This window comes from Centropristis striata, chromosome 12 (assembly GCF_030273125.1).
Source record: "Centropristis striata isolate RG_2023a ecotype Rhode Island chromosome 12, C.striata_1.0, whole genome shotgun sequence".
NCBI classification, from domain to species: Eukaryota; Metazoa; Chordata; class Actinopteri; order Perciformes; family Serranidae; genus Centropristis; species Centropristis striata.
The window spans coordinates 27,293,796-27,310,282 of NC_081528.1; the positions used below are offsets into that span (position 1 = coordinate 27,293,796).

The window sequence follows — 16,487 nt, forward strand, 5'->3', positions numbered from 1 at the left end:
ACAAAGCATGCAATTTAATACTGCTACTGTGGAGCAGCTGTAACAGACAGGCTTAAAAACCATTACTTGTGTTAGGGAAGACAGCGACTCAAAAGGTCACCGGTCCCCAAACCAGCTCAGGAAGTCTGCATTTACTGTTTAAATCATTTGATAGGCCGCGGTTTGAATTATCTGATGGGACGTGATGGAAGTTAAAGAGGGAGTGCACGTGCTGTGGATTGTTGGGTCTCTGATGAGGATTTAGAGCTTGTGTTCTCATTACAGAGCTACCAGCATGATTACATGACGGGAGCCAATTTTCCAAACACCAGCATCATCCGTCATTGTCCATCCCCGCTCATCAGACTGAATCCTGCTCTGACAGATGCTGTTTACTGCAGTTGTTCTTGTGGTCGTGCTTATCTGGACAATTTTCGCTTGAGTGCAAAAAACGTACACACAGAGAGTTGCCCGTTTGTGCGTTCACAGATGACCGATCGCAACGAGCCTCCTCTGCCAGCTCTTGCAGTCGCTCACATCTCAGGCTGGGCAGAGGTTCACAGAGCGGGAGAACATCTGGCTATCATCGAGCCCTGCGGAAGGCCTGTAAACCTGTTTAGTGCTTTGACGTGAGAATGTGCCGAGACATACGAGCTCCTACATAACTACATGTAATCTATGGCTCGTTTGATGGGCGTGCAGTGAAAACGTGAACGTGGGAGGGCGATGCCGAGAACACCTGTGAAGCTGTGTGTACGTGTATGTGCCTGAGTTTTTCTGAAGTTGTCTGCCAGTAAATTAATGTGAGAAATACATCCATATAGTGCATTGACTTGTCTGGCAGGAGTGTCGAAATCCATTGAAGCATACCTTTTCTCCCTTGGGTCCGGCTGGTCCCTATAGAAGGGAGGAGATAATCAGAGACAGTTGGTCAGGATAAATCAGTTATCATATGAGCAACATACATCACAGCACAGTACATCTTCAACTGGCTGTTAGCAGGGAACATTCAATCAAATGGCAAGGCGGGGCAGTAATACCACTTAACACAGCCGTTCCATCGAGACTTCTCAATCACAAGCGTACATATTTCTCAATAAGAAGACCATATGACATGAGAAGCAAGAATCCTTTTTAAAACTTCTATTTCTGAGATAAAGAAGAGATAAAAACTGAAAGGGCAACACTATATTTTGTTCAGTCTTTGAGAGGGGAAGATGTTTTAGATGTGGATTGCTGGAAATGATAACTGAAAACAGGATCGGAGCGAACAGGCCAACACACGCAGTGACACGCAGTTACGCTGAGCTTCATGTAGGAAGAGATATACCAAGAAATGTCCTTTTATTTTGTCTGAATCTATGATCTGTTATTGTGTGTCTGTTATTTGTGAGTACCCACTGCTTTCTGGGATTCACTAATGTCTTATTTTTGCTCTACCTCTTAGATAAGAGAACTTTTAATGAGTGGATGAGTGCAAGCTAAAACTTTATCAAAATGTAAAAAAAAAATCAAAATAAAAAAAAGTCTAATTTTCACAGTCCAATGCAAGGAAATATAAGATTTATTTGAGAAACATAAAAAAGGATGAATATAAAAATATGATGAATATTTTATAGATTATTATTATTTTATTATATATTATATTTCAGATTTTACCCTGGTTTTGAAATATATCTGTAATGCTTTTGGCAGGATATATTTTATTTAATGTGAAAATAATAAAAGTTGAGAACATTTTATTTATACTTAAGGTATTGTGTTACAAACTAACTGTGTATGTTTTAGATTTTTCTGTAACCGCTGGGATCAAATACTGTACTTAAGTACAATTTCAAGGTACTTACTTGAGTGTTTTAATTTTCTGCTACTTCATCCTTATACTCCACTGCATTTCAGAGGCAAATACTGCACTTTTTACTCCACAACAACATGACTTAGAAACGGTGGTAGAATGTAACTAAGTACATTTACTCAAGTACTGTACTTAAGTACAATTTTGTGGTACTTGTAATGTACTAGAGTATTTCCACATTTGTACCTTTATACTTCTACTTCACTACATTTTAAAGGCAAATATTGTACTTTTTAATTCATTACATTTAGCTGACAGCTTTAGTTACTCTTCAGGTCGAGATTTAACATAAACAAAATATGATCAATTTAAAGTGAATATGCATGTTTATAAGTTAATCATATAAAAGTATATTCAATGGTTAAAATTAGCCCAGGACAACAGTAAAATGCTGCTTACATAAATGCATCAATACATATAAGCCAATAATATAATTAGAACATATAAAACAATCTGAGTGTGGTCATTCTGCATAACGAGTATTTTTACTTTTGTTACTTTAAGTACATTTTGATGGCTTTTGTACTCTTACTTCAGTAAGTTTTGAATGCAGGACTTTTACTTGTAGTGGAGTAATTCTGCAGTGTGGTATTAGTACTTTAACTTAAGTAAAGAATCTGAATACTTCTTCCACCACTGGTTAGTAGTTATTTTTACATTTACATTTACATTGAGTCATTTAGCAGACGCTTTTATCCAAAGCGACTTACAGGAAGAATAAAAGCAAACAATGAAGGTATAGTGCAAAAAGAGCTATTAGTGCATCAATAAGTGCTAGGGACAATTCATTAAGGAGTAGAATTATCGTGTGGTGCTAGGAAAGAAGATGCTCTCTGAAGAGCTGGGTCTTCAGGAGTTTTTTTTAAAGGTAGAGAGGGACGCCCCTACTCTGGTAGGAACTGGTAGTGTGTTCCACCAGCGGGGAACTTTTGGCTACTTTGACTAATGTTGAGATTATTAACACAAAAAATAAATCATCTCCTGAATTATGATGTTTTATTGTGGACTAAGCTACCCAGCAGCCCAACTCCAATATAGAAAATGGAAATATGTAAGAGATTGTTGCTGCATGCGGCTCATTGTCTGATGAACACCAGACCCACAGATGAGCTAATCGCTGGCGGTCGGGCCGTGCCGTGCCCTCGTCCATCTCTCTGTCTGCCTGTCTCAGTGGCACAAGGACCGAGTGTGGCGACACCACGACCGCAGACTGACAGAGTAAAGGAGGAGCAAACGGAAACCTGCCACCAACTGTCTGTGACTTCAGCCACAGCCTCTCTAACAGTGACTCCACTGAGCAGATCTTACCTTTTAAAGCCTGTTCTCCCTGTCTTTTCTTTCCCCTCACCGCATACTGTATTTCACACGCTTCACTCTGTTTTTATTCAGTCTGTAAATCTGCCATGCAATCTGCCATGAAGGCCCCCTCTCTGATTTGTTCCCCCTTTCCTCACGTCTTCTCTGTCTGGCAGACATTTTGCTTGAACTGGAGCTCTAACTGTGTTCAGGAGTATGAAGCTGGAGAGGGAGAGGGAGAAGGGGGGGTCGGGTTCAGAGGACAAGCAGTTTGTTAATGTGACTGGCCACATGATGACAGCAGCAGCTTATCTCCTGCTCTGCTCGCTCCTTCTGTTCACTGAGAGAAGAGGCGGACGCGTTCAGTCTCTTTAAAGAAATTATTAGGCAGGTAGAAGTATCAGCTGGAAGTTAATCGATGTACTGCTGTTGAGGGGAGAGCAGCAAAAAAAAGACCCAAATACCACTTTGAATGTACGCTATAATTAGAATATTTTTACCACTTCACCTTGCTGTCGGGCCTTGGTTAAGTTTACGTGAGGAACTGCAGCTGTTATCTCTGCCTCCAGACTCTTTAGATAAAAACAGTAATTTTATCTCACAGAACACAGAGTGGCTGAGTTATACACTGACGATGGATAAGTACCTCAAACAACCTCACTTTAATAAATCCAAACTGTCCCTTTAATCTCCCAGTTCTCCTGGCAACTACAAGCTCACACAGTCCAGACAAACATCAGTCAGGTAGAACATGGATAAAGTTAAATGATGCATTATGGATGGTTTCCATTTGATTCAGTGGTGCAGCCATAAAAACCTGAAGTTTGGAAGTTCTCAGTTTTAATTTTGATATTTATTATAAATATTTTGTTTTTTTATTTCAGTTTTACTATATTTAAAATGCTTTTGAAAGGATATTTTTTGAAAAGTTGAAATAATAAAAACGTTTGTAAACTGTTATATATATTATTATATTTGCAAAAAAGTATTAATGTTAAAAAAAAAAAAAAAAGAAATCATTATAATATTTGTTTTAAGAAAAAAGTTAGATAGATTTTATAAAAGAATCTCATGTCCCCTACTGGTAATTTTCCAGAGCTTTTAAACTAAACTGTATCCATGACAACTAGGGGGACTGTCTGAAAGCTTAGTTGGTTTTGTTTAGCTTTTATCTTTTTGTTGTTTTTTTAACAAAAAACCTCTTTTGAACTCACTTTTCTCGTGTCAGTGTTCCTTTAAACTTGACCTATTCCTGCAGGCTAACCCTCGGCCAGCATCCATCAACAAATCAAACTGTTTTTATCCTTTATTCTCTTGTTTTCGTCTCCCCCTCCGTCCCTGGAGTACTGAGGCGACTCTGGTCACGAGGTCTGTGTCACACCTGCTGGGGTTTTATGGCAGACCCTCTGCGATGGGGAGAGTCCTCTTAAAGGACGGGACCCAGCTTGAGGTCTCCTTTTGCGGGAAACAACAGCTTAATGGTGTTTAGAGAGGAGCTATTCAAACAGCTCTCATTCTGCTGCGAGCGGTTTACATTTCAGCAGATGACTCGTCTGTCTCGTGGGCAGAGAGAACAGAGAGAGTGGGGGGTAGAGAGGGTGCTATAATGACTTTTTAAAGAGCCTCTGTAGAGGTTATAAACTTTATTCTGTCTCTCACTTTTCCCACTGGTGTGTAACCCATTCGCTCTGCTCCGCCTGTTTCCATGCTACACCTGGGTGTGTCTGGGGGAGCGGCGGGGCGTTCAGGGGAAGGGTGATGGATGGCACTCAGAGGTGAAGTGCGAAGGGGATTTCTGTACTCGGTTCAGCTGAGCCATGAGTCCCCCGCGGCTGGGAGCCCTGGGATGACTTAAGAGGTGGAACAGGAAACAAGACGGCTACTGCGTTTCTTTCACTCAGTTGCAATGTTCCCTTAGGAACAGTAAAGATGATTGATGAAGTTTAGCGAACCATCACCTGTCTTACAGGCCACCTGGATTCACAGAAAGTCTCTCAGAATGAATTGCTTCACTTTAATTGATATGTGCTATTAGAAAACAGGACAACAGGTGTGTGCTGGCGTACCTGACTTCCCTTGGCACCTGGGAAACCCTGAGAGGAGAAAAAAGTTAGTTAGGAGTTAGGATTAAACTACTGCCAGTCAACCTGAACAATAACGGCTAAAGAGCATGTACACAGTCGCTCATAAAGTTGGAATTATTTTTCTTCCAGACACAATCCTCTGTTAATTGTGGTTTCATTTTCAGTTTGAAAGAGATTTATTTATACAGTTTTAAGAAGATATACACTTTATCTGTCAAGAATAAATCACATTATTACAATCAAGTCATAGAAAGAGGTAAAAAAATATTTAGTCCAACTTTATGGTATTTGAGAGTATATTGAGGTCTTTATTTAATATGTTAAGAATTAAGATTAGATGATCAAATGAATGAGTAATTTCTGAGCACAATGCTGTTTACAGGCAAGTACATATTTTATTTTCCATAAAAAATACTTTTTCAATTATATTTCGCATCCATTGTAATTAATATTGGTATTTTTTTTATAGGTTACGTTTATTTACACAGGATAATATTTTAAGTGTTTTGTGGTAATGCAACAATTTGATATTTTGTCATATATTACATGAATGTAAGAGGTTGTATTCAACGAGGTAAAAATAAATAAATAATAATATTGTGGGGGATAAAAAACTATTGACATCATTTAAAGCATGTTTCACACATTTGGTTAAACTAATTATACTCACTGGTTTCCCATCCAAGCCGAGAGGGCCCTGTTGGAGGACAGATGAAGAGAAATTACAAAAAGACAAAAAAGAGCAACATTAATTATTCAATTCAATCAAATAAATAGTTTGCCATTCTGGAAAATGTGTTTATTCACTTTCTTGCCATCAGATACATGAGGAGATATTATGTGTTAATTGGGACAGAGCTAGGTTAGCTACTTCAAGCTCTTATGTTGGTAAAGCTAAGTTTCTCCAGTCTTTAACTTCATATTCTTAGTGAACAGACAAGAAAATGAAGAAGTGCATTTTCAAAAATAGTAACTTTTTCTTTAATAAGTGGCTTCAAACTCATCGATTGTCAGTCTGCTGTGAATAAAGAACATGATTAAGACACTATTTGGTTTAAATCCACTGACAAAGCTATCATCCCCTTCCAGAATATCATGAAACTGCTGTTATTTATTAATAACGTCTTGTCTCTGTATTTCTGAGGAAACACTGTAAGTGATCTTAGCTTTGGAAAAACAATTAAGTGGATTTGGCAGGACAAACATTTCAAGGGAGGACAGTATAAGCATGCTTGTAAATGACAGAGAAACAGCTGCAATTATTGGATGAAAAAGTAGGAAAAGAAGGAAATCTTTACACAAAAGCTCTATAAATAACCTGCCCCATTTAACTGTGTGAGACTCGAATATTAAACAGTCTCCAGGTGGTTTATAATTACTGTAAGATTTAGAGCGTGGTGACCAACATGATGGACTCTGTGTGGACTCAGTCCAGCTGTATTAATCTTCACCCCACATCTACTGTGTCCCTGTGTGTTTGTGGTGGTGAGATAATCCAGCAGGCAGCTCAGTAAGTCTCTCTCTCCAACCTCACCCAAGTGCCGAAACAGCAGTTGAAGTTGTCCGCTTTGTTTACCTCAATAAAAACAGCCGAGCAGTCATTGAACCTCCTCTGCAAAGCAACACTCAGTTCAAAGGGACGAACCTTTAGATCCCTATTTAAACATAAAGGAACCACTGGATCAAACTTTCCAAAAACACTTAAATGTGATGTATGTGCTAAAGGCTCATGTTGACTTCCTCCTTAATGACCGTACTCAAAGTAAAGCTAACAGTTTTTACAAGGTCCCATGAGTCGTAGGTTGCTCAGTCCTGCACGGTGGCTCTGCAGGCTGGAAACCATCACTACCAGTCGTCATCTCTGGCCTTGGATGGCTTCCATAAATTGGGCTCTTCATCTCCCTGCTTTACCAGCCCCATGGGCCCCATGTCTGGCCTGAGGTCCTGCAGTGAAAACCTAGCACAGTGTCGTCGCTGCCTGCTTTGATGGACGGACAATGGACACATAAGGACGCAGGGAATTAAACTTTGTTGCTGCTCTTAATAACAGATCATGTGAGCGTTTGCTGCCCGTCTTTAATCGTTGTTATGGGACGACTACGGCTATAAACTGTCTTCAAAAAGTGATTAGTCTGTACAAAAGACTTTACAATACAGCGAAAAGTCTTTTTGAGGGCTTCTTGTGAAATCAGCTGTAGTTGGCTGAGACGGGGTGGAACAAATGACTGGGACCAATCGGACGGCGATCATTTCACCATGACTGTCTAAAGTGTGAAGAGTATAAGGATGTAATGCTGGGTGCTTCACACAATACAAGACAGGTTTCACCACTCTATTAAATGCATCATGCTGTGTTTATCATGTCAGGCAAGTGTGAGAATTTGAATGAGCCTACAGTTTTCCCTGCTATCTGTGTCCATATCGCTGGATCTATGCAAGTGTGTCTTTGTGTGTGTGTGTGTGTGTGTGTGTGCAGAGATATCTCTGCATCTGGCAGCGTTTATCAGGGTTCGGCTCCTTCAAGACTCGTCAGGATGAGTAGACGAGGTGTACATGGTGAGGTCATCGGCTCCTGCAAAGTCTGAACCGGAGCAAAACCAGATTGATGTATTGCGGCTAACAAGCCACACAGTCTGTACTACTGTATGGCTGTGTGTGTCTCTTACTCTGTGTGTGTGTGTGTGTGTGTGTGTGTGTGTGTGTGTGTGTGTGTGAGAGAGAGAGAGACAGGGTTTAATCCCAACAATAAAACCCTGTATGTAATATCTGGCACTCAACAGTTTAAATACAGTAGACGCTGTAACCTCTGTAAGAGCTAGAATTACTGCAGCTACCTGGAGCAATAATTTAACCAACAACACAGGAAGCACTTCTATGACTGATAAGATGAGATACTTTAAAATATATATGAGCCTTACTTAAATTAGCAACAGAGGTCAGAAGGCAACTTTTAATGGAAACTAAGTGCAAGGGTTTATATGGATGACAGTAAGAGTCAGAAACACAGGAGCCAGGGGAAACTGGCTTTTGATGTGTGGCCTTTAACATGCTCTTTGCTTTTCTTTCTGTAAAGCTCTTCTGTCAGACTGCACCTCCATTGTGGGACAGATCCACAGTGCACTACTGTAGTCACAACACTAGAATTTCTAAGTTTGATACAGTAACTTAAAAAATATGGATGTTCAATACCATTTTTGATACCATCTGGAATTTTTAAATTTGTTTTATTAAAAGATAAAGCAAAGCAATAACATGACATCAATTACTTGCTTGACTGGCTGCAGGGAACAGCTGAATGACAGTAGACAACATATTTTAAACTTTAGTGTTGAGTTTTAAGTTAAGTTGTTGACTTTTGATGCTTCAACTTTGAGGTAGCTGGTCAGTGTGGAGAGTTGAAGCAGCAGATTGAGCTATCGATGTAAAGCATGGATGTTTTATAGAACTGGATACGGTGCTGCCACCCAGCGTTGCAACCAATTTCCTTCCAGTGGACACTCACGATATTGCAACAGAAAGATCTCCCTGCAGCCCAAAAAGAATTTTCCCCAAAGATTACCATTATAGAAAGAAAGATAGAATAAGAAAAAATAGAAAAGATCAGTAAAATTGTTGACAGGATACCTCAAACTGCAAACAAGGTCAATTATGATTCTTTCTATAATGAATATTTGATCGATAAGGGTTTTATATTGACTTACCGATTGCAAAGAAAATTGACTTAAGATAACAATAAGTCTATGGGTGGAGCAGGAACTTACAGGAGAAACATTACTGCACATATTCAGAGGGCCACATAATGCAGAAGTAAACCTGAAAGCTAGAGAACTTTTATGCACCAGACAAATTTTTATGTACCACGTAATTTCTCGCCTGGTGCATATGTGAGGAGAGAAATTATCTAACTAGGCGCAATCTTCGGGTGTGCGAGAAATAGTCCTGCATGCTGATGCCCCAGGATATACAGCTGGTGCCCTTGTAATTTTTTTGCCCCTGCTCCTCAGACAGTCTGAGTCCGCCACTGTGTACCAGTCACACAGACTAACCACTAGTTATTTGATACAGGATTGTAGCAGTTATGCTGGCTATGTTATGAGTTATTTCAGCATTATGCTGCCCAAAAAACCCACCAACGTTTAGGTAGAGCAGAATAACTATAACAATACCTGCAAATTATTATAATTAACTGGAGCCAGTACGACGAGTGAATGAGAAGATGAGAGCAAGTATCTATACAGCCAAAAATGTGTATTCAGCCATTTCAAATAATCCTTGTACATTATGTATTAAAAAATCTATATTTTTGACAATACTTCTCACACCATAAATGCCACGCAAAACATAAGGATAGAAGAAAAAAGAAAAAAGAAAAAGGGAGATTAATGTCTAAAAAAAGTGTCAAAATAGGCCAAAGATTACCACCAATACCTCAAGTGAATGTGGGGGGAAATTAAATAAAGCCTTTTTATGTGTGTGTGGTTCGTTGTGCGTATTTCTAGTCTACATCGCCATCTTGTCCCGCAGCGTCCCTCAGTAGAAAAAAAAGCTTTCGACTCAGCATTCCCACCAATTAGATGGCTTTTAAACACATTTCTGGAAAATAACTTGTCCTGCTGGGGGGCACATGTCTGTGTCTATGATTGTTAATGTGTGTGTGTGTGTGTGTGTGTGTGTGCGTGCGTGCATGCTCATACATGCGTGTGTGTGTGTCTTAATCCCAATGAAACAGGGCGAGGGGTGTCTTTAGTGTCTTTATTGTGCTCCCTATGGTGCAGACTGGTGATTATGCAGCACGGTGTAATTGTTGAGGATGCTGCGTGAAAACCTGGTGTCTGCACATCTGAGCAGACGTCTCAGCGAGAAACACACATGGTAATGTGTCGCATGCATTAGGCTCAATTACATGGCTTTAAAATTAAGGAAGAGTGAGTGAACCCTTTCCATTAGTCTGGTTCTACTTTCCTCCTTTGATACCATTATCTTCTCCTCCCTCAGTCATCCAGCGACCCTCTGGTGAATATTTCTCAGTCCTCTTCGGTCACGTTCATGTCCCCTCAGAGACCAAAACTCCACTCCCTGTTCGAGCTACATGAACATAATTTGTGATACATGACATTTGCTCCTTTTTTGTTTTTAAAAAAGTTGCTGCATCTAAAACCAAAGAGCACAATAAAGCATACCAGAGTGCGTTTGTGTTTGGGACAGAAAATTACTGACATGTTGTCGGGTGACTGTCTGGCTTTAATCTGCGCTCAGCGGCCTGGAAGGCTGAACAATGGAGGCCTCGGCCTGTTTCTGCTGAGTGAGAGCCGCTGTCTGTCACAGACTGGCACTTTCGCATAAACACGCTTGTGGCCGGGCTTATGAATGAGAATCAACTAGTGTGTGTGTGTGTGTGTGTTTACCCCTCTGCACTGTTCTGTCAGTCTGCTCAACTCTGATTGTTTGACAGTGGGAAGGCTATGTCCTGAAACTCAAACCCCCTCCACTGTGATTTATGAGAGGAAGACGTGACAGGGTTACATGAGGAGAGAAAACATACATCAGCACACGCACACACACACACACACACACACACACACACGCATGTCATTAACACTGTTTATCACATTACTAATGCTACAGTGGAAGTGGACTACTGCATGCATTAGTCTGATGAAACTAATGACTGCAAGACATGTGTATGCCACCTGAATGAAGTGCAGCACATTCACACTCACACACTAGCAAACATACACACATGCATGCACATAACTTATAAGACAATTGTTCAGGGGTGGTATTCATTATACAGACCCCTTACTTAAGGAAAAATACTAATACCACACTGTGAAATGACTCCACTACAAGTAAAGGCCTGCATTCAAAAGTACAAAAGTATCAGCATCAAAATGTACCTACTTTTCTAAAGGTAGGGCTCATTTGGACTACTTAATATACTGTTATGAGGTTTGATAAAAAAAAAAAAAAAGTCTAATCACTAAAAATGTATCATGTTTTTCCATGTTAAATCTCCGAAAAGTAACTAAAGCTGTCAGCTCAATTTAATGGAGTAGTGTAAATGTAATATTTGCCATAGTAATATACTCCAAGTACCAAAAGCTTGCTACCTCTCCAGACTGGCACGAGGCTGAGCAAGCATGAGACAGATCTGAAGTGTTTTAGTAAGATATTAGCATAGATGCATGTATATGGGAAGTACTTGGCATTTCAGTGGGTAAATAAGACTTTAATTACATATGTGGTGGAAATAGTATTCAGATCCCTTACTTAAGTAAAAGTACTCGTACAACACTGTGAAATTACTCCACTACTAAGTAAAAGTCCTGCATTCAAGATTTAATGAAGTAAATTTACAAAAGCATCAGCATCAAAATGTACTTAAAGTATCAAAAGTAAAAGTACTTGGTATGCAGAATGGACCCACTCAGATTGTTATTTATATACCAAATATATTACTGGATTATTATTATTGATGCATTTAGGTAAGCAGCATTTTAATGTGGTAAAGACAGGGCTCATTTTAACTACCTAATATGCTGTTATGAGGTTTCATTTAAAAACAAATGTCTAATCACTTTAAATTGTTAATGTTTTTCATGTTTAATCTTGACCCAAAAAGTAATTAGTAACTAAAGCTGACAGCTAAATGTAGTTGAGTAAAAAGTGCAATATTTGTCTCAAAATGTAATGGAGTACAAGTATAAAGTTACATAAAATGGGAATACTCTAAGTAAGCTAAGTGCAAGTAGCTCAAAATTGTACTTAAGTACAGTACTTGAGTAAATGTACTTAGTTACATTCCAACACTGCATATATGGCACGACATGTGTTAGGGGTTTGTAAAGGGATGTTCATGAAGAATTTCTCAGGTTTTGGGTTCTTCGTTCAACGTGGAGGCATGAGAGAAAAACAAAGCTTTCTTCCAGAGTTCACAGTAACAGAGTGAGAAGTGAAATACAAATGGTCATTTCAAGGGAAAAGTATCCCTTTAGACTCCTGCCTGCTGAGGGTTAAAGCCTTGAATTGTATTGTATACTGTGTTGAGACATACTGTAATAAGGGCTGCAGAGGGCAAGAAAACAGAGTGCTGGAAAGCGATCTAGCTGTTTGTTTTAACAATGGAAAAATAAAGAAAGAGTTTACTGGCACAAGTCACTGGCACAACTCAACTTAGCACCGCGGCGCTCTCCGGAAACTGACTTGACTCATTTGTGTTGATGTGTGCATGCCCTCTCCATATGGGCAGAGGAGTTATTAGTGTGAGAACATATCACACACACACACAGACCTCTGACCACTTCCACAGCTCTGGCCTTTGTTACAGAGATCTACATAAACTATGGGTGGTTGGATGGAGTTCACACACATCTGCACATATGGACACAGATACACAAACACTGCTACCCAACAGGAAGAATGGCCCTTTGTAAGTTTCGGTGTTTGAAACTTGATCATCTCTGCTGCTAAATGAAATGCTGTCGATGTTAATTGCTGATATGATTAATCACTGTAACTTCATATGCGCAGCGTTAGTCATCTTACGCATCATACCAGACGGCTGCCTCATACGCTTATATAAGGCCTGCATGGACTGATATCATTATGATGACTAGACCATGAAGGATTACCCAGATTATCCATCTTTAAAGCAACACATTACATCATTTAATTAGGCAGATGTTTTAAAGTTAAAAACAGCAACACTAAGATGTGCCACAACTTTTGGATTTCTAACAAAGACAGTGATAAAGATGAACAAAGTCAAAGGGAAACAAATGTGTACACTTTCTCTGTGTGCTCGGTCCACCTGTGTGTAATTAGCAGCAGGCATTTCCCGTCAGGAGGGCCACGCAGTGCCAGGCAGACTGGGAATCTGACTAGGAGCGAGCCCCATGGGTAATGAACTTCCCAAAATTCCCAGTGAGACAGCGACACAACCAACAAGACGCCGTGGAACACAACACAGGGGGTTACATGATAGCGGGACAGAGCTCCCATATAGAGCCTAGTCATGCACACCCTGCAGACATCCAGTCCTGATGAAGCCGTCTGCTCACACAACCTGAGCTCTGGAAGGATGACGGTGTTTCTGTATCAGATGATGAGAATCTGACAACGGCTAAACCACAAATCAGCAACAGGAGACATGAGCTGTTTTATCTCAGTAGTCGTGGGGAAAGTCAGTACCCGGAGTGGCCACAAGAGGCCGCTGTATCTCTGAATAACACAAGAACCCACTCTCGATCTGCTGGTTTTCATCACTGGTAGAAAAAGTATTCAGACATTTACTTCAGTAAAAGAGGCCACACTATGGTGTTAAAATACTCAGTTAAGTAAAGTAGTTTAAGCATCATTATCATCATTATTCATTGATGTTCATACTTCTACATGCACAAACCTATTTAACTTATTTAACACGCTAAAATATATTTCCTCCAATGTGCAATATCTGCAAATATGCAAAGTGTTTTCAGGAAACAAACGAACACAAAAAATATATATTAATAATAAATGCCAAAGAGCAGAAATTATTAGATCATTGTTTTCTTCAATTTCTTGTTCATTTTAATGCCTGGTACAACTTAAGGTACATTTGTTTTGGACAAATATAATGATAACAACAAAAATAACTCATTAGAGTTTAATTGAAGAGCTGATATCTAGACATTTTCCATGGTTTTCTTTATAATGATTTTGGTTATTATTTGTCTCTTGAGCTGCTGTGACAAAATTTCTCCACTGCGGGATAAATAAAATCATATCTTACCTTATCTTAACAAATTCTATTTCAAAATACCAAAAGTAAAAGTTCTTATTGTGCAGGACACCCATTACAGGATCATATTCCTTATATTAGTGCATTATAATTATTAATGTGTTAATGTGCATATCACTTTAAAGGGACAGTTCATCCCAAAATATTACAAATACATATTTTTCTTTTATCTGTAATGCTATTTAGCAATCTAGACGGTTTTTTTTGCGAGTTGCAGACTGTGAGAGATATCGGCCGTAGAGCTGTCTGCCTTCTCTCAGACATAATGGAACTAGATGGCAATTTGCTTGCGGTTCTCATAGCTCACACACATTTAAAAAACTCAACAGTAATGTCTCTATCCAGATATTGCTCAGGACCCGGTTTCTCAAGATAAACCACAGACCTTGTTTCTGTCTCCCAAACTACACCAGCCAACCACATCGATGTGGAGAAGGAATCATGCAAAAGGTTTGTGTGAGTTACAGATGTACATGTTAATAATGAGCTGGCAGTAACAAACTATAAATCCATGTAGATGCATGCTTCCTTCTGCGCAGTGATACAGTTGATGGTGTAGTTCAGTAAGAAGAAAATAGTTCCAAGACAGCACTGCAGATGATACCTCCAATACTAAACAACTCACACGAAAACAATTTAGATTAACCCTTAATAGGGCACTTATTGAAATACTTGCAAATTCCAAATTTCAACCCTAGAGAATATTGGAGGATATTACATACAGCCAGAATGTGTAAAAAAAACATACGGACCCGGGGAAGGGGGGTAATATTTTGAGAAAAAAAGTTTACGAGATTAAGGTGTCAAATCTACGAGAAAAAATGTGCAGATTTAGGAGATTTAAAGTGGTGAATCTGTGAGAAAAAAGTGTTTTTTTCCCCCACTTTTGTCTCGTAAATCTGCGACTTTTTTCGAGCAGATTTGCCACTTTAAATCTCTCAAATCTGCACATTTTTTTCTTGTAGATTTGGCACTTTAATCTAGTAAATTTGCAACCAAACAGAGAGACATGGGGACCCCATTTTGATATCCACTGAAGTTACCAAATATAGTTCTTCGCCCGATAAAGGGTTAATAAATAGGTAAAAGGAAAATATGTATTTTTGATTTGGTGTCCCTTTAATGTTACAGTTGGTAAAGGTGGGACTAATTTTAATTAGTATATGCTGCACCAAGGGCATGTCATTACCTAGCTTGTGAAGTTGTTTTTATATGAGTTGATATGTTGTATTAATATTCAGTGGTGGAAGAAGTATTCAGATCCCTTACTTAAGTAAAAGTACTAATAAACTACCCGGCCGCAGTAATGTGCTGCCCACTGCTCCTTGCATGGTGTGTTCACTTGTGTGTAAAAAGGATGGGTTAAATGCAGAGGTTGAATTTCCCCATTGTGGGATTAATAAAGTAATCTTCTTCTTCTTCTTCTTCTTCTTCTTCTAATACCACACTTTGAAATTACTCCACTACAAGTAAAAGTCCTGCATTCATATTTTACTTAAGTAAAAGCACAAAAGTATCAACATCAAAATATACTTAAAGTATCAAATGTAAAAGTATTCCCTATGCAGATTGGACTCAGATTGTTTTTTATATTCCAGATATATTATTAGATTATTAATATTGATACATTTAATAATGACGTTAAGGTAGGGCTCATTTATCTACATAATACACTGCTATGAGGTTTAATTATAAACATGTCTAATCATTTTAAATTGATACATTTCTTAATGTTAAATCTCAACGTGAAAAGTAACTAAAGCTGTGAGCTAAATGTAGTGGAGTAAGAAGTGCAATATCTGCCTCAAAATGTTGTGGAGTAGAGATATAAAGTTAGATAAAATGGAAGTACTCAAGTAAAGTACAAGTACCTCCAAATTGTACTTAAGTACAGTACTTGAGTAAATTTACTTAGTTACTTTCCACCTCTGAATGTAGTCGAGTATAAGTATAAAGTAGCAAAACAAGTTAAAATATTCAATTAAAGTCCCTCAAAAAGTACAGTACTAAAGTAAATATAGACCACTGTGAAAATCTTCTTTGCACTCAGTAGCGTCGTATGTTCACAGTTATATTATTCAAACATAAGTAAACCCCATTTAAAAGCTAATAATATTTGCCTTGTGCATGAATGTTTCACATTTCCGTCGGTATTGTTTACGCTCCTGTGGTTTATGTTTACAGACGATATCTTCACAAGATCTTTCTTTATGTTTATTGCTCTTTCTGTTTACTCATTTATACTGCAGCGGTTTATGTCACTACTTTCTGCCTTGAGTCAGCAAGTTGTGATGTTTGAAACAGCCTGTGGGAAATAAAAGGCCTTCATCTCCTCTTACTCTGTGCTGTCTGTGTCTGCTTGTGTTTAACAGTCTTTGCGCTCGAGTCACTTCCCAGTCATGGGGCAGGATGAGGAGCAAATGCTGAGGGCAGCGTGAAGATGCAAGGAAATAAGCGACGATTAGAGTAAATGTAATTTCATCAAAAAGAGCAG

At 38.9% G+C, this 16,487-nt stretch overlaps 1 protein-coding gene across 1 annotated transcript in view; it reads right to left on the bottom strand.

Moving 5' to 3' along the window:
* The window catches only part of col23a1a (collagen type XXIII alpha 1 chain a), a 146,662-nt gene that overhangs the window by 23,424 nt on the left and 106,751 nt on the right, over nt 1-16,487 (bottom strand). Inside the window, 3 exon segments of the mRNA XM_059346867.1 lie at nt 850-876; nt 5,197-5,223; nt 5,885-5,911. Of these exon segments, the coding sequence (XP_059202850.1) occupies nt 850-876; nt 5,197-5,223; nt 5,885-5,911 (81 nt within the window).